This window comes from Saccopteryx bilineata, chromosome 4 (genome assembly GCF_036850765.1).
Source record: "Saccopteryx bilineata isolate mSacBil1 chromosome 4, mSacBil1_pri_phased_curated, whole genome shotgun sequence".
Taxonomy (NCBI): Eukaryota; Metazoa; Chordata; class Mammalia; order Chiroptera; family Emballonuridae; genus Saccopteryx; species Saccopteryx bilineata.
In genome coordinates, this window is record NC_089493.1 from 279,797,463 (window position 1) to 279,822,967 (window position 25,505).

At 48.1% G+C, this 25,505-nt stretch overlaps 1 protein-coding gene across 9 annotated transcripts in view; it reads right to left on the reverse strand.

The window, feature by feature from the left end:
- Window positions 1–25,505, reverse strand: part of CLEC16A (C-type lectin domain containing 16A) — a 222,844-nt gene that overhangs the window by 131,494 nt on the left and 65,845 nt on the right. For all 9 annotated transcript variants that reach the window (XM_066274870.1, XM_066274867.1, XM_066274866.1 and 6 more), the window contains exons 11-12: window positions 16,234–16,363; window positions 11,477–11,577 (exon numbers count right to left, since the gene is read on the reverse strand). In XM_066274870.1, the coding sequence (XP_066130967.1) occupies window positions 11,477–11,577; window positions 16,234–16,363 (231 nt within the window). The remainder of the gene's footprint in view (window positions 1–11,476; window positions 11,578–16,233; window positions 16,364–25,505) is intronic.

Consider the following 25,505-nt stretch of genomic DNA (forward strand, 5'->3'; position numbering starts at 1 on the left):
TTAAAAAGTGCTGGAGAGTGCCTGACCTGTGGTGGCGCAGTGGATAAAGCATCGACCTGGAAATGCTGAGGTCGCCGGTTCAAAACCCTGGGCTTGCCTGGTCAAGGCACATATGGGAGTTGATGCTTCCAGCTCCTCCCCCCATTCTCTCTCTCTGTCTCTCCCTCTCTTCTCTAAAATGAATAAATAAATAAAAAATAAAAAAAAAAAAAAAGTGCTGGAGACACGTAACCCCAGATGGTGACACGCTCCTGGATAAAATCAGACGGACCGGAAACGGAATGGAAAAAAGAGTAACTCTTGCACAGTATGCTTCACTGCGGTTTCATGCCGGGTCTGGGCGGCACCCAAGGCCATTGAGACACAGGCCATAATGGGACGGGGCGGGGGGGGGGGGGGATTTGGACATAGGCCTAGGGAAACGGAGACCAGACAGAAAGGAAATGACAGTCATACCCAATAATCACACCTCAAGCTCTTAACACCCATCACAGAGCTGGACCCACCACTCACCACACGGGCAGCGGGGGCGGATGCAGAAAGAGACTAGGCTAAACCTTAGGACAAACATGAAATCTATAGAGCAGCTTGATCTTTAACAGGCAAAGGAATCGGGTTCCCTCCATGCAAACAGCTTTGAAGAGACAAAAGAGAAGAAGGGGAGCCGTGGGGGGAGGGGAGAGAATGCAAAGTCTAACTGTGAATCACCAGTGACATTTTCCCCAAAGCAGAACCTGAGAGCTGGGGTGACAGGAAGACCTGTTAGGGCTACTTTAATAGTCCAGGTGTGGGGTGAGAGGTGTTCCAAATCCTTATCCTCTCATCTAACAAAGCTCTGGAAAAATAAGCTTGCAGAAACAAACATTTCTTCTGATCCAAGCTTGGCGAGCTGAACAGATTGTTTGTGCTCGAAGCACGTCTTTTCCTGTTATTCTACAAAAGGGGGGAAGGTGGCACTTCTGGGAACTCTTGAAATACGGCCCCTTGAGTACTAGATGACGCTTCATTTAGAACCTTGACAAAATAGTGGAGGATAGCATTGAAGAGCTGATTGTCTGGATTCTAAGTAACCCCCCCCCCCCGACACACACTCACATTGACGTAAGAAACCATAACAATATATCTTGCTTTATTGAATTCCTTCCAGCTCCGAAGCAGAGGCTAAGTCATGCCAAGGAGATGACACGGGTGAGGGACGGCTGGAGGGCTGGAGGTAGGTAGCTCTCTCCCTCACGCCCCACCACCATGGCTTCCGTCAAAAAATTTGACTGCAATGAAAATTTAATTTGTGGATTCTATATCCGATTTTGAAGTGAAATGTCTAACTCTGAAGCATTCTGGTTTATTAAATGGCAAGAATGTCAACTAAATCTTTTGGGCTTTTTTTTTTTTCCAGCGATGTCAACACCATCTTAACATCTCTCTGTCTTTTCATTTCTGGCCCTTTTGGGAACTGTCAGTCAGTAGTTCTGGGAAAAAAATGGCTCCTTGGCCTGCCCGGCACATCACCCAACTTTATGACCCGACCATCCATCACCCCATGTCGAAGAAGCCCAGCTGCTGGCTCCCTCGGGACTGTGGTGGTGGCCGGCAGACCGGGCAGAGGCAGACTCAAACCAGGGCTTGAATTTCCATGGTCAGCTCTCTCTGTCCCTTTCTTATTATCGCCTGCTACTCTCTTTGAACTTGTCAGAAACAGTAAAATCTGTGGCAAAATCTTTTCTCAACAGGAAGAGGAACACCAGGGTTATCCTGACCTTCCTCAACTGGCAGCTCTACTCTCTGTGCAGCGGGACAGGGGACCCCTGGGGGCTTAAATATTCCAGAACTTCACAGGCCAGATTCCAGTGAAACCTCTTCCTCTAGTGAGAAAATTAATGACCAGAGATGTTATGTCACACCCCCAAGGTCACAGAGCAAGTTAGAGGCACAGTTAGAAGCAGGATGAGATTCCCAAGGTGGGCAGGATCCAGATGGAGAGAGGGAGGCACCACCTGATGGGGAGCCAACCACAGCAAGCAGTGTGCCAGGGGTCCTCCCTCTGTGCTGACACCGGCCTCCCTCGTGGTGCTGGGCCCAGGCTCCCCCAGGGCATGTTCCACACTGTGGGCAGGTGGAGGTGGAGGTGGAGAAAGCCCGGTGCAGGGTGCAGAAGGAATTTTGTTCTGATACTTGACCTCCTCAGTCCTTAGTCTCCTTATCTGTGCACTGGGATAAGTACGTAACCCCGTTCTAGGGCTGCTGTCAGCATCCAGGGACAAGTATGTCATCCCAGCTCAATAACTAGAGCCTATCTTTAACATGAACTGATGGGAATTTTTACTTCGAGCATGGCTTAATGCATTTCTGTATCGTTCGTATTATAAGAGGAAAGAAACAGTGAAAGAACAAATGGACAAAAAGGAAAACAAGTTAGCAAAAGCTAAAATAAGCTATTTTAGAAGGTCCAAAGAAGGCATGCTGTGCTGTGCTGTTTGAGGGCCGGCTCAGGATGAGCTGCTCAGGTTGGATTTTGGAGAATGAGTGGGAATTCGCCTTGAACTGCACACGGCTGGCCAGAACTTGCCGGGCCTAGGGGGGCCTGCAGGACGGTGCCAGGGCTCGTAAAGGGCGGGGTGAGGAGGCTGGGGAGAAAGTGAAGAGGCACATGCTGGGGGGGAGGGCTTGGACGCCAGGGCCCCTGGAGGGCAGCTAGGGGAGGTGACATGAGCTGAGTGTGCTCTGGCTGACTTTGAAGAGTCTCCATGTCCCCAGCCACACAAGGTGATCTCCACACTTGCAGCACCTTCCTCCAAACAGACTTGGTATTATAAAAAAATTCTATGTGATTTTATCACCAGCCATAGGAAACAGAGAGCAGGATCGATTCCATATAACATATGGAAAAACTCTGTCTAAAAAACCCCTTTGAATATCTCCATTCTTTCCCCAAAGCTCCTCCTGCGCCAGGTGCCTCATTTCCTCCCCATCTCTCTCGTTCCCCACCATAGCCCCTAAACCCCTCCATTACTCTGAATTATCCCACTCTGGCAACTGGCTTTCAAGGCCTCCGCAGCAATTCAAAAGCTCCAGACATTCTTCTGAGAATATGATGGCTGACAGTTGTGAATGAACAAGGTCAATGTTACACACGACAAGGGTATGCATATGAAAGGGAAAATGGCACATGTGTGCACGGGCGAACACATACATGCGCACGGGCATACACGCTCCCACACACACACACACTGGTGTTCAGTCGCTGAAAGGCAGGTTTTGTTGCAACTTTGGTTGAGTTTCCTTGCTAGCCGTTTCCCTCTGACTGAAATAAACACTGTGGAAAGTATGTTGTCCTATTTGCTTTGACCCTTAAGTGCCGAGTGACGGACAAATTCCAAAGAAACACAGATGCAGCCTGACCTGTGGTGGCGCAGTGGATAAAGCGTCGACCTGGAAATGCTGAGGTCGCCGGTTCAAAACCCTGGGCTTGCCTGGTCAAGGCACATATGGGAGTTGATGCTTCCAGCTCCTCCCCCCTTCTCTCTCTCTCTCTCTCTCCCCCCTCTCCCCCCCCATCTCTCTCTCCCTCTCTCTCTCTAAAAAAAAAAAAAAATAATGAATAAATCAAATAAAAAAATTTAAAAAAGAAAAAAAAAAGAAAAAAGAAACACAGATGCAGTTTACATGGCCCGGGAAGACACACTAGCAAGTTCGGACCTCCAGCAGGCCACATGCTTCCCTGCTCCCTCCCGCCGGGTTCAAATCCTGCCCTGCCTGAGTCAGAACAAGTCTCTCTCTTCCACTGCTTCCACCCAACACCCCAAAGGTTGGCGGGTAGGGCGGGGGTGGAACTCCCAACTAATTCAAAGACTCCAAAAAGAAGGGAAGACTGTAGCTCTGAGATGTCAGTATCCAGTTACTAAGCTTCCCCCTCTAAGTTCTGATTTCTGGATTCTTCCTCCTCAGAAGCAGGCCTCAGGAAAGGGTGGAAAAGATGTGGACCAAAGTTACATAAGATGTGGACAATCAAACCTCGATAAAGAAACCACAATAATGCTAGGTAAATAATGGTTAACATAATTGTTTTCTTTTGACCACGCAAGGTCTCCTTGGCTATAGTCACGCAAGCATTGCCAGCTTTGGAAAACTATAGACCAACTATTTCAAAAGCTAACCAGATGTTGGGCTGATTTCCAATGTACTTCCAGTTCTGATTATGTGTCAGTCGAGATCCAAAATGTTGTTTTGCCAGCTCTCCGCATGGCAAAAGCCTCCCCTTATCCTATTACCTTTCAACCCTTCCCCACACCTCTCACTGATGTTCCAGTAACTTCTCGGCAACACAGAACAAGCCAGATTACTCTTGGGTAAACAATAATAAATGGAGAGGCAGGAGTAGAAAGGTGGAGGGTGGAGTGGGAGAACCTTTAAGAATACAAAAGCTGTAAGCCCCCCACCCCCCCACCCAGGGCTCTGCAGACCTGACAAAAGAGAGAAGGCTGCATTTTCTATAACAGATATGAACCAGAATTCATTATGTGGCCCAATTGAATCACAACGAGCGCCTTCCTCCAAACGGTCAACCCTTTCCACTGTGGGATATTCATTTCGGTACAGCATCTAATCTATTATGATTTACTGGAAGGCCTGAGCTAACATTTGGTTTTTATTAACGTTGCTTTTATGTTAAAATTGTCTTATGATGAAAAATCTATCAGAAAGACGATTTCATTAGGGGGCCTACTTGGAGGGTATGGATCTGGAAAAGAGGCTGAAAAGTTAAGTGCAGCTAACTACCTGATGCCTAACCAAAAAGCCAACCAACTAACCACCACCATCATCACCACCACCAAATCCCGCCACCAAATGCAGACCCTGTGCCCACAGGCCAGGACTAGAGTATAAACCAAGTTGTAGCTTCCCTACTAGGCCATTTGCCCTGTGGTCCTCCAGGCCTCAGGGTACCAAACCTGAAGCCTCCAGCTTCCTCTCCAAACTGTTCCATGGCCCATGTTCGCTGGTTCTAGAGATGGCACCACCAGCCACACAGTGGCACGAGGCAAGGATCTGGGCATAATGAGCCAGACTTCTTCCTCCCTTCGTGCCCTCTCCCATCCAAATCAAGTGGAATTCCCCCTCCCCAGCCTTGCTCCTCTCTTGTCTTCCCATCTGAGTAAAGGTCCCCAAAAGCTGCTCAAGTGTCCCTTCCATGCAACCCCGACATCCAATCTATCAGCTCATCTGGCTGTAGCTAGCTCCAAAATATATCATAAAACCTTCCACTTTTCTCCATGTCTACAGCCAATGTGCTAATTCAGTCCACATTAGCCCATGCCTAGGCCACTGCAATAGCTTCCTAACAAGCCTTGTAAGCTTCCTTCTTGCAACTCACTCCCCACCCCAATTAATCTACTTTCCATTCAGCAGCCAGAGGGTTCTTTCAGAAATTTCCATCATGTCACTCTTCTAATTAAAAATCCTTTAGGGGTTTCCCACTGAGCTTAGAATAAAATCTAAATTCCTTTCCACAGCCTTCAAGGCCCTTCACAATCTGGTCCTAGCCCCCTGGCCAGCCTCTCCTTGGCCTGCTTTCTGTCCCTCAAACTTAAAAGCTCTTTCCTACCTCAGGGCCTTGGCACATGCTGTTCCCTTTGCCCAGAACACTCCTTCAGATCTCTGCAGAGCTGACTCCTTCTCACTCTCTGGGCCACAGCTCAAATGTTCCTTCCTCACAGCAGCTTTCCCTGCGCAGCCTCGCTAGTCAACCCTGCACCACCACCACCAGTTTAATCTTTATTAGTCCACAATCACTACTGATCTTCTTGTTCACTTGAACAAGCCTCATCACACTTGTTCCAGTGCTCACAATGGTGCCTAGCACGTAATAAGTGCTCAGCAGATATCTGTGAAATGAAGAGAAAGCCTTTCAGTTTCACCTCCTCAACAACATCCACACTTGCCCACATCTCCACCCCCCCCCTCTTCTGGCTGAACTACCGTGACTCATTCTAAGGGAGGTAGAAAGGACCAGAGCAGTTCCTGGCTGACCCCTTCTTCAGCAGCTCCCGCCCAGCTGGCAGGGTGCAGTTCCCAGTTGCAGCTCACCCTATCCTACTGCCTGCAGACTGGCTCCAGCCTGCCATCCCTCAGAGCACCTGCCCGCCACGGGCATGTTGCCTACCTGTCTGATGATGTGTCATCATAGGCTCTTATGGCCCCTTCTGCTCTGCCCTCTGCCAGTTATCCCTTCAGCCTTCTGGCCACTACTGTCCCAGCCCTGAACCTTGGCCCAGGCATCCTTGGGAGGTCTTCCCTGACTCGCATGGGCCTGGCCCATGCCCTCCACCGGGTATATCAGGCTCCACGGTGCTGCAGTCTCCTTATAAGTCTTTTGTACCAGACTGAGACTTCCTTGGGCAAGGGCCTCAGAAGGCTGGAGTTTGTAGCCCCATGCTAAACAGACGGCCTGGCACGTAGCTGTGGCCCACATGCATTTGTTGAACAACTACATGAATAAATTTATCATGATCAACCTGATTACATGGTCTTTTGGAACCAAAGAAGATTTTAGACAAAAGAGGCAGTCACTTTCAAAAGAAATCAAGCCCATTTGAGCCATGTAGATTACACAACACTTTCCATGAACAACCTTCAAAACTTCCGGCTGCATGAGAACACAATGTAAGCTCCTTACCTGCCAGGATGTGCTTCCGTTCACCTGTCCCACTGCCTGCCCTTCCCTCCACTCCACCTGCTCCCGCCACGCAGCCACACTAGCCTCCATGGAGTATCCGTTTGGCTCACCACTGTACTCTCAATACTAATCACAGTGCCTGGCCTCTAACAAGGGCTTCAAAAATATTTGTTAGAAGGTGAATGAATAAATAAATGAACAGCATTAGGAGGAAATGAAAGAATGAATAAAAGGCCCTCAAATCTACAGTTCTACACTTTTAAGAAGAAACCCTTGAGAAAGAAAGGCAGGTTCCCCAGGCAGGCCCTTTCTCTGCGGGCCACAGCCCTGAGCAGAGCAGCCCTGCAGCCGTGCTCAAGGCTCCGCACTCCGCGGGCCCCAGGAGGAAATCCCAGAGGGAAAGCCAGCCACCCGCAGGACGAGCTCACCCTTGGGCCCCTTGGCCCTCAGAGGCTGGCATCTTCACCTGCAGAGAGCAGCTTCCCCGCAGGCCCTAAGCACAGGCTGTGAGGAGAACACAGCCAACAGGGGCGGCCGCACAGCGGAGACACTCAGCCGGCCAGCTGTGGTGAGCACTGACCAATGCCGGGCTCGGAGCTGGGACAGACGTGCTCTCCGTCTACCTTCAGAGGCCTGGCTGTCCAGAACGGGAAAGGGAACATGAGGGGGAAAAGGGTATAAAAAAGTGCCATGGCCACTTCGTGGAAATGAAAAAACAGGATATAAATCATATATCTACTTGGGAAACAGTTTGGCAGTTTCATAAGAACAAACAAACATACTCCAACCATATGATTCACATCCCATTCCTTGGTATTAACCCAAGAGAGAGGAAAATACATGTCCATAGAAGACTTGGACAGAAATGTTCAGAGCAGCTCTAACTGTAATGGTCAAACACTGGACACAATCTAAATGCCTATTAACAGATGAACGAATAAACAAATTGTGGTACATTCAGATAGTGGAATACTATTCAACAAAGAAGAAATGACTACCTATACACACAACAACATGGTCGTGGTTGAATCCTAAAATAATTATGTAGATTGAAAGAAGCCATACAAAAAGACCACATATTGCATTACTTTATTTATATGAAACTCTAGAAAATGCAAACCCATCTACAGTGCCAGGGCCCAGGGAGCAGCTCGGTGTTGCTTGAGGAGACGGTGAGACCGGAGAGGGAAGGAGGGGTGACAGGGGCAGAAGGAAGCATTGAGGTCATGGATATGTACCCCGTCTTCATTGTGGTGATAGCTTCATGGGTGTATACATATTCCAAAACATATCAAATCGTGCACTTTAAACGTGTGCAGTTTATTGTGTATCAACTATGTCTCAAAAAAAAAATTTTTTTTTAATTTTTTTTTTTTACTTATTTACTTTTTTAGATTTTTTATTTATTTATTCATTTTTATTAGAGAGAGAGGGGAGAGAGAGAGAGGGAGAGATAGAGAGAGAACAGGGGGAGGAGCAGGAAGCATCAACTCCCATATGTGCCTTGACCAGGCAAGCCCAGGGTTTTGAACCGGCGACCTCAGCATTCCAGGTCGACACTTTATCCTCTGCGCCACAAAAAAAATTTTTTTAATGTCATGGCTTCCATCCAAGATGGACTGAATTTACTCTCCTGATTCAAGGAACTGAAAAGCTAGACAAAATATATAAAACACTGGTTATGAGACACTTGAGAGGACCACAGGCAGCATCGGAGCGTGACCCTCAGAGAGAGGAAACCAAGGCACCAGAGCCCAGTGCTTGAGCTCACTGTCTGGAGAGATCTCCAGGCCTCCGCACAGAGAGAAAACCCGTGCAGAGCCCTAGGTCTCTCTGAGAGGAGAAGGCAGAGTCTGGAGTTCAGGGAGGCCAACGCTGCCAGACTCGATGGGAGAAAGTGCTGGAGAGGAGGGTGCTGCACAGAGAGAGCTGTAGAGAGCTGCAGAGGCTTCCTGTGAGGCTGCAGCTAAGTTCCCTCTGGGCATGCGTGTGAGGAAGGGAAAGACCCACTGAAATAAAGCAGGTGGCACAATCCCTGGAGCTCGCCCAGGCCTGAGAAGTTTCTGTTCCCAGCGGCCAGCATGGAAAAAACACCTCATGGTGGCTCACCGGGTAGAGTCCTCAGAAGGGGACTGCCTCCGGGCTGGAGCCAAGTGAGCCCGAGGCTAGAGGCTGTTCTGGACTCACACCAAGAAGCTTAAAAGCAAGCTTCGATAAGGAGCAAACTGCTTCCAAGAAATCTAACCAGGTCCCAGGACAAAGCCAAAAAATATCAAAAAGAAGAAAGACTTCGACATCTAACAATGTAAAAGTCACAACTGTCAACCAATCAAAAATGACCAAGCATGCAAAAAAAAAAAAATTTATTCATATACACACACATATGCCAAAACCAAACCAGGAGTGTCAAGCCAGTATCCACGGCCACCATCACAGCCGCCTGGCCCAAGCAAGTTCGCATTGGATTCGGACAGACGATAATGAAACAATGGAGCCAAGAACTGGTGGGCCATTACCTTTAATCCTAGCTTTCACCCAGCGGGCAAGTAAAAACACACACTGAGCTCCCAAACCCACTCATTCAGTGCTCACAAAGCTACTGACTTATCCGAGTTTCCTAGAATCAAAGGTGTCTACCTCACCAGCCTCATTCTCCTTTGTTCCCCATCTCCTTCTCTCTGCACAAACTTTGCACTAACTGGCTTCTCCTTCAGCACTCCACCATCTTGGCTGCTTCTCTCCTCTCCTCCACGTGGCTTTTCTCTGCTCTCCTCTCTAATGCTAATCTCAGGAACCAAGAGTGAGCAAGGTCCCGGTCTGCCACACTTTATAGTGCAGAAATCAAAACCTTTAGTCCAATATACAAAGTAGGGAAGTCTCTAATACAAAGTCACTTATCTGAGGCATGATGGGATTGCACCACCCCACATCAAAAAGGGTGGGAAAGGCTTAGTCCTAAAACCAAGCCCCAGGCTACAAGGATCCTGCCTGCCTACAGCCCACCCCCAACACACATTAATATCACCTGGGCGACGGGCTTCCACGTGGGCAGCGCCATCTTTAACAAAGTGAGCATAATATATTTTATCTGCCCAACAAGGAGGAAAACCAATAATAGGAACAAAGCTAGAAATTACACAGATGATAGAATAGGTTAAGAGGGAAATTATAAAATATTTAAACCAGAGCCAAGGGCCTGTGAAGGGAAGTCAGGGGAGCCAATCAAGCTGGAATGGGTGCCGTCTGGATACCAAATGATGGGCACAGAGGGTGACGTTTCGGGGAGAGAAGGCGGCACGAAAGGTTTCTGGACAGGGAAGGACAGGGTCAGCACACTCTCACAGAGGACTGCCTTGAAGTGCTATGGAGGATGGATTATAAAATACATTTACCCCTAGGGAGGCTGTGATAACGGCCACCGGAATGACGTGCCGAGATCTGTCTCTCATTAGCCGTTGGTCGCGCCCCCCGCACCTAGCTTAGAGCCAGGCACTGAGTCACACTGAGTTAAATTCTGCTGATCAGGGAGGCTGAGGAGAGCACTGGCAGAACTTGATGACTAAATGCTGGGATCCAAGGAGGGAAGGAGCTAAAGGTCATGGCAGTTTCAACCTTGGCTGGCAATTTCAACTGAACCGGACGTGGCAGACGTTATGATGAGGTCAGGCTATACTTAAATATAGTGCAGACAGACTGTTTTGTGGTGCTGCTGAACCACCTAGGTAGAGTGGCCAGCACGCAGGAGTTCAGTCTCTTGGAGGTCTGTTCACTCCCAGTAACAGGGCTCCTATGCACCAGGCACCGAGCCAGCTGAAGGGGATCACAGAAGCCATGGGAGTGAATGAGACTGGAGGGAAAAGAGCATCACTGGTCAGCTCTGTCTAGAGAAGAAAAAGCCTGGAAATTTCAATGCCATTTAATTAGGGAATGGTGGAATAAATGATGGAACAGACATACAATTAAAAAGAACAGGGCATCTCTACAAGGATGTGAAATGATGTGTGTGCTGATATGCATTATGTGGAGTGCTTTTTAAATGTCTCTAGCCATAGGTTTATTTCCCACCTCCACTCACTTCCCACTAAGCTTATGAAAAATCTGCCAAAACATCCCCTGGTTCTAAGTGTCATCTATGCCAAGCCCAGTCTGTGGCAGGGGCCTGAGGAATATTCTTGATTTCTTCCTGGAAGAGGCTCTGATGTGGTTCCCGAACTCGTTCCTCTCCAGCCAGGTGGGGCACACACCAGGCTGTGCCCAGGGAGGAAGAGAATGAATGAATCCTAATCAAATCTGTCCGCTCTGCAGGAGTCGGATCCTGACCGCTCAGCCTCAACAGGGGAAGCCGGAGAACCACACCTTTCTTCAGAAAGGAAACCTACACTTCCACACAATCCACCCAGAGTCTATTTTAGCTCAGAACCCAAAACGAGAACATCAGCTAATTATAAATAGCAAAACCAAGATTGCACTTTGACTGATTTCAGTTTTGATGTTAGAAAAGAGGCTGAGCGCCAAGGCAGTTGTAAAGCAAGGGGTCGAAAGAAAACCACAGTGTGAATACAGTCAGACTGGGTCAAACGCTCACTTGATTCTTCCCCCTCTCCCCACATTGCCTAAGTAACCAATTTCTGCAGCTTTAGTCTCTAGAAAAGCACCTGAGAAATTCTAACAAGTTTGAAGAGAAGTTTTGAGGGAGTCCACAGCAAAACCAGAAAGGGACTTAATTCCTCAAGAAAAAGCAGTTTTTCTTCTTCCGTCCAGACATGTCCAGACAGCAGGGAGCAGGGAGGTGAGTGGGCCTACCTTTGTTGTGAGACATGGCGTAGAGGAGGCAGAGCACGAAGAGCGCGTGGTAGTCCTCCTCCGGGCTGTCCAGGGCGTGGTACACCATGTCCAGGAAGGGCCTGGGGAGAGGGGGACGCTTGTGAGCCTCGGAGCGCACACAGGGCAGCACTTCTCCTCTCCCACTGGCACACGGGCTGCTCGTCTTTGCCTCCCACAGCTCTGCCACCAGCAGACAGGGTCCGCCCAGTCCAGCACCAGGCCTTGAGGACACAGACAGATGAAAGACAGGCCCTGCCCGGGGGAAGCCGCTATCTCGAGGGGAAAGAGACCAGGGAAAAGACCACTTAACCAGCCGCAATCATCCACCTGCTGTCCCAGACACTGGGGACTAGTGATGCAGAGTCCTCACTCCATGGCACTCCTGTGCCAGTGGGCAGAGACCGAGGACAGACACACCATCACTTCAAACAGTGACAAAAGGAGAGGGAAAGCAGGGCAGTGTGACAGACTGACAAAACCAGACAAGGCACCGCGTGGGAACAATTTCAGAACGTGGGCCCTGCAGCCAGAATGCCTGGGCTCAAACTCGGATTCTGCCTCTTCTCAGCTGCAAACCCTTGGGGAAGTCACCTAAAATCTTTCCATGTCCCCATCTTACAGATTACAGATGGGGAGTAAACCCTTACAGGGTTATTACGAGGATTCGAGTGAAATGATGACTGACAGGCATCCAACCCAGGGCCAGGCACACAATGGAATGTGCTTATACACAGGGGCTGCTCTTTGATTTCTCTTTTGAGTATTTCGAGGACATTTCTCCATGATCTCATTTCAGTAGGTCCTTGCCTCGCACCTTCTTGGACCGACTTTCCCTGACTAGTGAGAATCGATGAGGTCGCTCACCTCTGATGCTCTGTGGATGAATCTATACAGTGGCTGCAAATATCACAAACCGCACACCCCAAATGCTGCCCTTCCTGCTGAAGGGCCTGGCCCGGGAAAATGCTTTAATACAAGGACATGCACAGTTCTGACCCACAGGCCGGAGGCTCTGATCCCGTGACTGTCTGTGGCTGCCCCTCTGAATGCCAGGCTGAAGCCAAGAGAGCAGAGCGCCTCATTGAGTGACCAAAGGCACATTTGACCCCTGGAAGGACTGTCAACATCGATTGTCTGGGGTCGGGAGTGCAACAGCACGACACAGAGCACTATTACACTTTTTTGAATTCTGAGCTCCATAAATGTTACCACTGATACGGAGATTACACTAAAAATGCAAAGAGAGAAGAGTGAAGATCTACTTATCATACATTTCAAATAAACATAGGCACACAGAAACTAAAGGAAGAATCTTATTTATTTTTGACAGAGAATCAGAGAGAGGGATAGATAGGGACAGACAGACATAAAGGGAGAGAGATGAAAAGTATCAATTCTTCGTTGTGACACCTTAGGTGTTCACTGATTGCTTTCTCATATGTGCCCTGACCAGGGGGCTACAGCAGACCGAGTGACCCTTTGCTCGAGCCAGGGACCTTGGGCTCGAGCTGGTGAGCTTTGCTCAAACCAGATGAGCATGTGCTCAAGTTAGTGACCTTGGGGTTTCAAACCTGGGTCCTCCATGTCCCAGTCCAATGCCAGGCTGAAGAAAGAAAGCAGAGCGCTTCATTGAGTGACCAAGGGCACATTTGACCCCTGGAAGGACACAGTTACTGTCAACATTGATTGTCTGGGGTGGGGAGTGCAACAGCCCGGCACAGAGCACTATTTCACTTTTTTGAATTCTGAGCTCCATAATGAGCTTTCAAACCTGGGTCCTCCATGTCCCAGTCTATCCACTGCGCCACCACCTGGTCAGGCTAAAGAATCTTAAAGGAGATGTTTATGTTCAGGCTGTTTTCCCTGAGCCCAGATGGCACAACACCTTTAAGAGGCATGAACAGCTCTGCAATGTAGGTTTATGTAAGCCCACAGCGCTAACCCTTTCAAATTAAAAGTGGGATCAAGTAGAAAATGTTTTCTTGTAAACCAGCTGCTTGGAGTTTGGGTTGTATTTTCATTTGGGAATTATACAAATAATGAAATGGCCAGCAGCAGAGGGAGGGCTGGGTGGATATACCACCTGTTATGAGATGAGGTGTTATGAGGCCATTAGTATATTGTTTACTAAGAGTACAATAAAATGAAAAAGAGTTTGGGGTTTGATTAGGCAGAAGAAAAGGGCAGATATGGGAAGGTATAAGTTACTGGGGGACGGAGGGTAGAATTTCCACTAAATTGGCATTGAAAAAACTGGTAGGAAATGACCACAGTGTTAGTACCACTGCCTCTGAAGGCTGGTATCATGGAAACCTTTTTTTCCTTCTTTATACTTTTTAAGGTGTTTTATTTTCCAAATGTATGTTCTACAATTTTTAAAGCTTTTTTTTTTTTTTTTAAGAGAAGAACGTTTTCAAGGGTTTTTAGTTTCTTGGCCTGTATTTAACCCTGAATGCAGATACAGCCCAGACGCAAGAACAGTTATACTTTGTGCGAGGCTGTTTCTTCAGACAAGTGGAAGGAACTATGTCAAAACCCAATTCATGTCAAGAACAAACTGTCCCCCTCCCTCACCTTCAGTGCTGGGAACTAGGGGGACAGAAGTCCTTGATGGCATTTCTGACAACCAACAGCTCAATACCTTTGCAAAGGAGAGGGCAACTCCGGCCTGGCCCATCTCTCCTTGGCATTTGTTCTCAGGACAGAGCAGGGCTCTGGCCCCAAAATCCCTGGGCCCACGGCCCTGCATGTGGCCAACTCACACTTCCATTATAAACCACACGGCAGAAGATGCCAAAGTCACCAAAAATTAAAAGACAATCTCTTTCTCTTTTTTTAATATTATTTTATATTAGTTTCAGGTATACAGCATAGTAGTTAGATAATCATGTACTTTACAAAGCGATCCCCTCATTATTTCAAGTATTCACCTGACACCATACATAGTTATTACAACATAACTGACAATATTTCCCATTTACTCTACACCCTTGAGACTATTTTACAACTACCAACTTGTGCCTCTTAATCCCGTCAGCTTTTCACCTCGTCCCAACCTCCCTCCTACGGTAACTATCAGTCTGTTCTCTGTGTCTCTGAGTCTGTTTCATTTTGTTCTTTAGATTCCACTTATATGTGAAAGCATAGGGTACCTGTCTTTCTCTGACTGACTTGTTCACTTAGTGTAACACCCTCTAGGTCCAACCAGGCAAGAACCATCTCAATCAACTCTAAGATAACCCCTCTCCACTAAAATTCAGGGAAAAAAGAAGTCTCAACCCCAACATCCAAACATAACATTTTGGTCTGTTCACCTCTTTTACTTGGAAAACACGTGGGTATTTTTCTTCCTTTAGCAAAGCTATAGTTTTGCCACACTATGTAAAATATGTGCTGTTTCCATCGAACAGATCCTAAGACACTGAACACACCGAGACAGCACTCGCCTAAAAGCAGCAGCCGATGATCTACTAGGCAGATGCTCCCCCACTGGCCTGAGCATCCCCCACTTCTAGTCTGTGGTTTCCCTAATTATTCATATTCTAACTGATACTAGGCCACACACCTAAAGATTATTCCCCCTCCTTTTCTGTGTTTATAATGATTTCCTTAATTTTCAGAGCTTTAGGAGTTATATCTCTTGGTGCCAAGCAAAATCAAAACAAGCTTTGTAAGTTATAACAAGGACAGCCCACACTGTACTCCAGCATGTTTACTTAACCAAAACTAAAAATGGCTCCCCTGTGCATTTGGTAAAACTTAATCCTTCAGGTAACTGAAACATCTGCCAAGCAGAGAGATAACTAAGAAGTGGAGGGGAAAAGTATTGTGGCTTCAGCTCTTCCAGTAGGATTAACAAATAGACTGGGGGCATGTGTGCTCCACAGCCACCCCACCTCCTGGGTGCAGGGACCGAGTCCCGTGCAGGCTGACAGACCACGCTGCTGTGCTAACACCGGACAGGGTCTGCGCGGTGGGGCAGCAGAATGGAGACCTCCCACACTTCACTGCCTACTTCAGGAGCAGCCTCTACAAGTCCATTCCGAGAGGGCCGATGCTATAGCAAGGTTCCAGGAAATGTGGCATCTCAAAGGTTTAAGAGGATGTAGTTTTGGCAGGCCATCATTGAAATAAACAATTGGGCACAAAGTCCAAGGTGGATAGCAGCATTAAATCATGCCAGCTGAGTCATGAGGGCAGGCCCTGTGGACAGCCATGTGCGTGGCACAAAATGAATGAGACAGGAGATCCAAACACTGCTCCCAAGGGGATCCTTCCTGAGAGCCAGGGAGCCTTCCAAGAATGGCCAGTACACGGCTACCAGGCAGCCCACACCCTTTACGACAGGGCCCAGCACTGCAGTGCTTGGTGGTGGTGGCACCATGTCTCAGTCATTCTCTTTCCAAGGGATGAGCACTAAAGAGTTGAGTGCCAGCTCTGTCCCCGTGCCTCTTGAGAGAAGCTGAGCCTCTGGTGACATCTCAGAGACCCTCTCTATGAGCTGAAGAAGAGGGAAAGGCAGGAAGCAGGATGGCTGGGCTGAGAGGCAGAGGAGACCATCTGGGTGGTGGAAGGAGGCCCTAGGTTCTATAGCGGGCACCCCAGCCAAGGCACCACTGCCACTGCTGAGCCCATCACCTCATCCCCGAGACTGAGCAGTGCCCCGCCCTGCCAGGCTGGCTTGTGGGCGGCGCCACCCCAGCAGCAGCATGAACCTGGTGGGGCTGGCCTCCTACCTGTTCCACTGCGCACTCGCCAAGCCCGTGGCGGCACTCTTCTCCTCGTCTGTGGTGTTCTGCTCCTGCATGGAGGTGCTGGCCGCCAGGTCTGGGAGCTTGCTGCGCTCCATGATCACCATCTCGATCTCTGGAAGCAAGTACGGAGACCAGGATGAGCCCAGACAGCTGCCCAGACCCGGATTCACAGACACACTCATGTTCGAGACCAAGCCCCAGTAAGCCGCTCCTAACACATCAAACAAATACTCAGCAGCGGTGACAGGAGCACCAGCGACATACTGGGGGGAAAATAAGACAAAGGCCAGAACCTCTCTTTCATCTTGGCATCACCAAGAAATGAAGTCCTGATTTTGACAAGAAAACACAAATTGCAACAATTTACTTTATTTCAAGGTTTTTAAAAAAAGATCATTTAGTTTATTGATACCACACTTCCTTTCCAAAGGAGTTGAGGCAGCACAGAAGAAATATGTGGTTAATAAAACATAACCAGATTCACTGAAAACACTCTGAAATTGTTTACACTTAGAAAAAGCTTTGCCATGACTGAAGTCTTTTGTTTTCTGTTTATAATTTCTGGGCCACAGAGAGAGGTTAGGAAACATGCTTTATTTTTCCCAATTAAAAAAGGGCAAGTAGTAGCAACTCACTAAAGCACTGGTGTACATTTTATTATTCAGAGAAGGTATGAACTAATGAAGGAAAACATCTTGAATCAGAGACGGACAGTTGCTGGGCTGGAAGGTATCTGGTCACAGAGCTCTTTGACACAGGTACAGACCTCCAAATACTTAGTTCTTAGAACCCAGAGTTCAGTTCCTGTCTCCAAGCTTCAGGAGACAATGAAGGGGAAGATGACAAAGTGGGAACCTGTACTTGTTTCCGGAAAGACGGGAGCCCACCTGGGCTCTGACACACCCTCTGCCATCACTGCCCTGGACTCACACGGGGCCCCAGTTGGCCACTGCTTCCTTTCCTGCTGGCCTGGTTTGTTCACTACATCGACCCAAGTGTCACTCCTCTGTCCAAAACTCCGCACTGCCTTCCCATCCCATTCAGGATGCGATCCCAAAGCCTCCATGGTGTCAGAGCCTTGCACAGCCCGGCCCCCGTCCACCTCCGGCCCTCTCCGCCCAGCACCACCTCCGGCCCTCTCCGCCCAGCACCACCTCCAGCCCTCTCCGCCCAGCACCACTCCAGCTGCGCCGAGCTTTCCTCGCTCTCCTCGGATGGTCCCAGGCTTATTTCTGCTCCAGGACCTCTACAGGGCTGTCTCCTCCGCCTGGAATGCTCTCACCCCAGGTCCTCTCTACCCAGGCATGACAACCCCACCATTCAAGGCTCAGATGTCACCACCTCAGAGACATCTCAGAGACTCTCTCCACTTGTGTTTCCTCTACCTCTTCAAATTATTAATTTAATTGTATATTTCATTCAGATTTCCTTAGTTCCCCCCCCCCCAATGCCCCTTTCCTGTTCCAGAATCCTATGTAGGTTACCATATTACCTCTAGTCGTCCTACCTCCCTAGGCTCCTTTTGGCTGTGACAGTTTCTCAAACTTTGTTTCTGATGCTTACAGTTTGAGGAGAACTGGTCAAGGAATTTGTAGAATGTCCCTCAATCTGGGTGGGTCTGATGTTTTTCTGATAATTAGACCGGGGCTATAGGTTTCTGGGAGGAAGACCACAGAGGGGAAGTGCCTTTCTCATCACATCCTATCAAGGGTACAGGGCATCCACGTGACTCATGGCTGCTGATGTGAGTCCGCATCACTCGGGCTAGTGGATGCTGCTCGGGTTTCTGCACTGGAAGGTACTTTCTCCTCCTGTCATCCCAGAGCTTCTGGAAGCAAGTCATTCAGCACAGCCCACACCCAGGGAGTCAGGGGTTACTTTCTACTTCCTTGGGGGTGGAGTAGCTACATAAATTATTTGAAATTCTTCTGTATTAATTTCCACGTCCCCCCTTATCTTGATTTTACTTTATAGCATGTATAACTACCTGGATTTTATATTTCCTATTTATTGGTTTGCTTGTTGACTGCCTGCCTTCCCCTTCTAGAGTGTGGGCTTCCAAACAGTGGCTGCCTTGTTTTCCACTAAAACTCCATTGTCTAGCCCAGGGCCCGCACGTGGTAGTTGCTCAATAAATATCCCTGGAATGGACACACGGATGACTGGTCCAGCCCAGTGCAGGAGGTTCTGGCAGCTGGAACATATATACAGGGGTGACCCACAGCCCCCACAGTCTGTGACCCACTTGTGCAATGTTCTCTCAAGGAGGCGTCACATCCCCACCACCCTTCTGGGACTGTCAGATGTGAGACTGTACTCGCAACTCTTTTATGGCATGGAGGAGTGCACCCCTCACATATCCACATGCGCCTGGACCTTGGCAACTCGCTCTCACCAACTCCTTTTCCCCATCACTGCGGCGTGGACTCAGGGGCCACAGACTGGAGTCTCCCACTACACAGGTGGGGGCTGTGATGGTTTTAAAATGGTATGTGGACAAACTTTTCCTTACATAGTTTTGCATTTATTATAACGAGTATTAGAAAAAAATTCTAATTGCACAGAAAACCTGTTCTTCTATGGATGTTACTGCTTAGGATGGGGCTAAATTTAAGAAAAGAACAAGAGAGTGGATTCTCAGAGAGCTCCTGAGTCAACAGTAGTCCAAGCAGCACATGGATCCGGCAAGGAGCAGGAGGCGGGGCCAGCTGCTGCCCGGGAACCATCCATCTCTCTGTGCTCGCGGCTTCACCCCCGCCAGCCTCCTTCAGGCGCCCCAGCTACCCTAGCCTCCTCAACAGTGGGGTACAGACACCTCGGTGGGTGTGCAAGATGATTCAATGGGCAGTACCTTTCATTTTTAATTATTCTCATCTGCAAAAAATATCTATTTTGTTGGTTTTATAATGAAGATAACATTAGCACGGTAATGTCAAATGTATAATATACAGGAAATCGGCTCCAATGACCCCCCCCTCAAGTTACAGAGCTAAGCCCTAGTGCCTCAGCCTGGGGAATAAGCCTGCTGTGACATGGTTGTTCCCTTTCAGTATTTTATCTCCCTAGACACTATCAGGAACAGAGGAGAGGGAGATGAAAGACAATCCAATCCAGTGCTCATCAAACTTGTTAAACAGATATTAGTTTCGAATGACAATCTCCCGTGGCACACCACCAAGGTAAGCCGAGGAGAGCAGAGCTGCTCCAGGTAGAGTGGGGGGGTCTCAAACACCTCCAGACCGCGGGTTCCCTCAGGAGCTCCACAGAGGCCCCTGAAGCTCCTTTGGAATTCTGGCACTTCACACACAACTGCCAGAAAACCGCTGGTTTGGTCCTGGATACTGTATATGAGGACACGGAAACCGAGCAGGGCAGTGACTCTTACACAGTTAGAAAAGTAATAGTGAAAGCCAGGACTGTGCCCCCTCTCCACCTCCCACGTCACGTCCTGGGGCAGGACCAGGCCCACGAGGGCCTCTCCACACTGAACGAGGTGTCCAAACCTCAGCTGGACCACCCTAGTCCCCACAGCTGCACCCCAAACCCCCATATACTCCAACCCAGCCAGCATAGTTGTGGACTGAACTATTCCATTTAGATTAATTTTCTAGATGAATATAGAACACTTTTCCCAATGCCAAAACAGTTTTTTTCCCCACCTTCTTTTTAACAATTTTACCCAACAACTCTTTAAAAGTAGTGGTTCTTACCTAGGGTCTGTAAACTCCCTGAAACTGTATGCAAAAATCTACATGGGCATCAGAGGGATGGGTCATAAGATCTACGGGAGGGTCTCTCCTGATTCTTATTAATCTATAATAAATTCGATAGCCATCCTTAAAAAGAGGATGCCAGCCTGACCAGGGGGTAGCGCACGGGACAGAACATGGAATTGGGATGCGGAGGACCCAGGTTCGAAGCCCTGAGGTCACTGGCTTGAGTGCGGGCTCACCAACTTGAGTGTGGGGTCACTGGCTTGAGCATAGGATCATAGACATGACCCCATGGATGCGGGCTTGAACCCAAAGGTCTCTGGCTTGAACCCAAAGGTCACTGGCTTGAAGCCCAAGGTCGCTGGCTTGAGCCCAAGGTCGCTGGCTTGAGCAAGGGGTCACTTGCTCTGCTGTAGCCCCCCCTCCCCCACCCCACCCCCCATCAGGGCACATATGAGAAGCAATCAATGAACAAGCAACCAATGAACAGCTATGATGCCGCAATGAAGAATTGATGCTTCTCATCTCTCTCCCCCTTCCTGTCTGTCTCTATCTGTCCCTCTCTCTGATTCTGTCTCTGTCAAAAAAAAAAAAAAAAAAGAAGATGCCAAAAATGATTTGACTCTTCATGGTGATTCAGGGTCAAAGTGAACCCTTCTCTGCGCCACACCAGAACCTCCAGCATGGCTCTGCACAGACTCTGTCCTCCCTGCCCCGTGCCCCACACTGACACCAGCCTGCTGCCTTCCCAGGGTGCACACGCCATGCTGCCACCACTGGGAAAGCAGATCAGTGGGCCCATGTGAACTCAGATTTCCACTGTCCACTGACAGTCACTAGGGACTCAGGCCCTGACGAAAAGTTCTCAGGGGGCTCCATCTGAACCTCAGTTATTATACCATGAGCTCCCACCCAAACCAGGTTTCTATTTTGGAGTCTGAAGGGACTTCAACAATAACCTAGCCCAGCTCTACTCAAACTTCGGTCATCTGTCTGCCTTTAGGATTTTGCTATGTCTGTGTGTTGCCTGTACTATTTGTTACTTAATCACTTCTTTTTTTTTAATTTAATTACATTTTAAAAAGAAAACTTTATAAATAAAAATATTTTTAGAAGCTAAAAAAAAAAAAAAAGAAAACTAAATCACTGCTATAACCTTCAACCCAACAATCCACTTATAGGAATTTATCAGGAAGATACACCTCCAGCAATAAGAAAATGCACACACACAAGGGTATTCACTGTGGTATTATCTGCAGTTGCAAAACCCTGGAAACTACCTAAATGTCCAAGCATAGAGACTGGCTGAATAAACTATGGCACATGCACGCAGTGCAGCTGCAGAAAGAAATGAGGAAGAACTCCCTGAGCGGATACGGAGTGAGTCCTGGAGATGTTGCTCAGTAAAGAGAGCCGAGTGCCAAAGAGCATATGTGGTGTGCTACTCCGTGTGCAAGAAAGAAGGGAAAATAAGAAAACACACACACACATGCTTCTCTTTACAAAAAGAAACACAGGAAGGATATTCCAGAAAACAATCAAGTTGGTTATAAAAAACAGGTAATGGTATGAAAGAAATATGGGAGGGAGGGACATGTCTTTAAACATACCTTCTGACATGGTTCTGAGTTCGTTAATATTCCATATATTTAAAAATAGAAATCAAATCAATAAGAATGGGAAGAGAAAACCCTAAACTGAGAAAAAATAAATACTCATTTATTTCAAATAAATATCGATCCTCCCCTGAAGGGGCAGAGAGGAAGGCAGAGAGACAACTAATCCAGGGTAGTGGTTTATGGACACCACACCTAACTCTGTGCCCTCTGCACCTCAGTCTGGGGACAGCCGAAGCACTGGCAATGGTCTGGGAGTCACAGACAATTCTGAACTCTTCCGTTTGTTTATTAAAAAATAAATAATTCTGAAACTTTTCAGATGTGCTTACAGGATTGAGACAATAAATCTATGCTGTTGTTGGGATACAGAGTGCTCACTGGAGAAGAAGAGATACAAATCTGAAATGGGGGAAGGCAGGAAACAGCCCTCTGGGTATTGATCAGAATTAGAGGTATTGGTATGAACCTGTGATTTTTAAATTCTGTGTATGTTTGTGCACATTTGTATGTATGTATGTACGTGTATGCATAAATAAATGTGTATTTTGTGTGTGTGTGTGTGTATATATATATATATATATATATATATATATATATATATATGCTTATATTTCCTAGCTGTGTCCCTTAAAGGAGCCAAAAAGCCAGACAATCCAGTAGCAATAAGCACATCTAGTGCCCAGGTCTTGGCTTCTAATACCATTGCCCACTGAGAAGAACCAGAGCTTTTCAGAGAAATGCCTAATCCCCGGGATGGGCAGAGTAAATAGAAGATGAACCTGGAATACCTTGTTATGCCAGAAAGTGCAAGGACTGCTTGAAAAAATGATGGGGGCTTATCACAAGGACATAGCAGCCAGCTAGAAAGAATTCCCAATGGCTAAATCTGGAACAATTTGAGCACAAGATTAATTAAATATAGTAATGAAATATGATATAAACCACTGAAAAACTGAAATCCATGAGTCTGTGCCAAGATTAGACAGATACATAAATAAATGGGGAGGGGGGAGGAATCCTGTTTACAGCAGATGCTGAAGACTGAGTTTTAAACATGAAGAGAGTGCTGATGTTAGACAGTCAACATTTTGCCACCATGCTGGTAAAGACTGGATCAGGCAAGAATCATCAATGAGTGCAAAGTGTAAGGGGGAATTTTTTTTCCCCTCGAAGTTGGAAACAGGGAGGCACCCAGACAGACTCCCGCATGCGCCCGACCGGGATCCACCCGGCACGCCCACCATGGGGCGATGCTCTGCCCATCTTGGGGCGTCGCTCTGCCACAATCAGAGCCATTCCAGCCCCTGAGACAGAGGCCATACAGCCATCCCCAGCGCCCAGGCAAACCCTGCTCCAATGGAGCCCCGGCTGCGGGAGAGGAAGAGAGAGACAGAGAGGAAGGAGAGGGGGAGGGGTGGAGAAGCAGATGGGCGCCCCTCTTGTGTGCCCTGGCCAGGAATCGAACCCGGGACTCCTGCACGCCAGGCTGATGCTCTACCACTGAGCCAACCAGCCAGGGCTGTGTAAGGGGGAATTTTAATGAGGCACAGGATTTGCACATTCAGAGTGTCTTCCTATGGATTACTTGCAAAGAAAAAAATAACTGTACAGTGGAAAACCAAGCAATACCTTAACCAGGTGACCAAAATTATCATCACCTATGAGGGACAGAAGGACATCCAACTGTGACACCCCAAGAAAGACAGAATGTCACCTATGCCATGTTCCAATCAGGGATGCAAAACCTTAATCTAATCACAAAGAAACATCAAAGACAGAATGAGGAACATCTTATTAAAACAAAGGAGGGGTAAGTTCTGTATTCTTCAAAAACATTAACATTGGGCCTGACGTGTGGTGGCGCAGTGGATAAAGCCCGACCTGGAATGCTGAGGTCGCCAGTTTGAAACCCTTGCCTGATCAAGGCACATGCGAGAAATAACCACTACAAGTTAATTCTTCCTGCTCCTCCCCCTGCCTTTCTCTCTCTATATCCTCTCTCTAAAATCAATAAATAAAACTTTAAAAAGAAAGTCAATGTTGGAAAAGAGAAAGGAAGGCTGTGGCAATGCTCCAGAGTAGAGGAGGCTAAAGAGACACGATGATCAAAGACGCGACCTGGCCCTGGACTGAGTTCTGCACTGCAGGAGGAAATGCACTATAAAGGACCTTATTAATGGACCAACGGATGGACTGGAGCATGGACAGTAGGGAAGTTTTATGAAGCTGATAACTATACTGTGGTTATAAAAGAGAATACCCTATTCTTAGCAAATGCACGCTGAAGGATTTAGGAGGGAAGGGGCAAGATGAAAAATATATTTGTGAACAAGTGTGTAGAGAGAGAGACAGACAGAGAAAATGAAAATAAGAAAGCAAATGAGATATAATGGGGTATATGTTAAAAGGTAAAACTGGGCCCTGGCCGGTTGGCTCAGTGGTAGAGCGTCGGCCTGGTGTGCAGGGGTCCCGGGTTCGATTCCCGGCCAGGGCACACAGGAGAAGCACCCATCTGCTTCTCTACCCCTCCCCTTCTCTTTCTTCTCTGTCTCTCTCTTCCCCTCCCGCAGCCGAGGCTCCATTGGAGCAAAGATGGCCCGGGCGCTGGGGATGGCTCCTTGGCCTCTGCCCCAGGTGCTAGAGTGGCTCTGGTCGCAACAGAGCAATGCCCCGGATGGGCAGAGCATAGGCCCTGGTGGGCGTGCCGGGTGGATCCCGGTCAGGAGCATGCGGAAGTCTGTCTATCTCTCCCCGTTTCCAGCTTCAGAAAAATACAAAAAAAAAAAAAGACAAAAGGTAAAACTGGCTAAAGCATAAATGGGTATTCTTTATACTATTTTTGTTGTCTTTTTATTAATCTGAAATGCCACTATAAGCATAAAACCAATATAAACAGAAAGCAACTATGACAATAATATACATGATGCATCTTCTCACCATGGTTTTTATGTCCCACTCTGGGCCGCGTAAAAATATCTCCACACTCCACAGTTGGGGCAATGCAGAGCTAACATAATCTCTGCATTTTACTGAAGGGGAAACTGAGGCACAGAGGAGTTTATTAATTATTCTATGTGGGGGGACCCTGCCCGCCCCCCCAGCTGCAGTGGGCTCCTCATCCCACACTGCCCGCTGGCTGCCTTCTGTGAATGAGCATCTGGGTTAGTTCCTCTGCCGGGCACCGTGGCTGGGAATCCTGAAGGCTCCAGCACCACTCCAGCGAGTGACCCCGTTCCACAGTGAGATCCTGAGTCTCTGGAGTGGGGAATGTGCTGGCAAGGCTGCGACGCTGGGAGGAAGAACCCAGGTCTCCAAGTCCTCTGGGGTCAGCAGGCTCTGCCCAGGTTCTCCTCGGCCTCGATCAGATCGTTTCACAAAAGCCCCGGAGCAGAAGAGGATTTACACACGCATGGCTCTAGCAGCAGCACTCACAGCATGACAGACAAAAGGTGGAAGCAACCCAAAGGTCCAGGGACGGATGAATGGATAAGCAAAACGTGGTCTAGCCAAAAAACAGAATAATGTTCAACCATAAATTGAGGAAGGCAATCCTGCCAGCTCCCACAACCTGGATGAATCCTGAGGACATTATGCTAAGTGAAAGGAGTCAGTCACAAAAGGAGAAGGATTGAATGATTCCATTTATGAGGGACCTAGAGTAGTAAGTTCAGAGAGGCAGAAAGTGAAATGGTGCTTGCCAGGGCTGGGGGAGGGAGAGAGGAGTCGCTGTACCGGGGACAGAGTGCTGGTTTGGGAAGATGGAGAGTTCTGGGCGGGATGGCGGTGGCTGCTCACAGTGTGGACGGACGTCCAGAAGCCCAGGGATGCGAGGACATCAGCTTCTGCCTCTCATCATGACAACTCTGGCCAAGCCCATGAGCTTCCCAATGCTCTGACACTCTGATTTTTTTATGTAACAGCA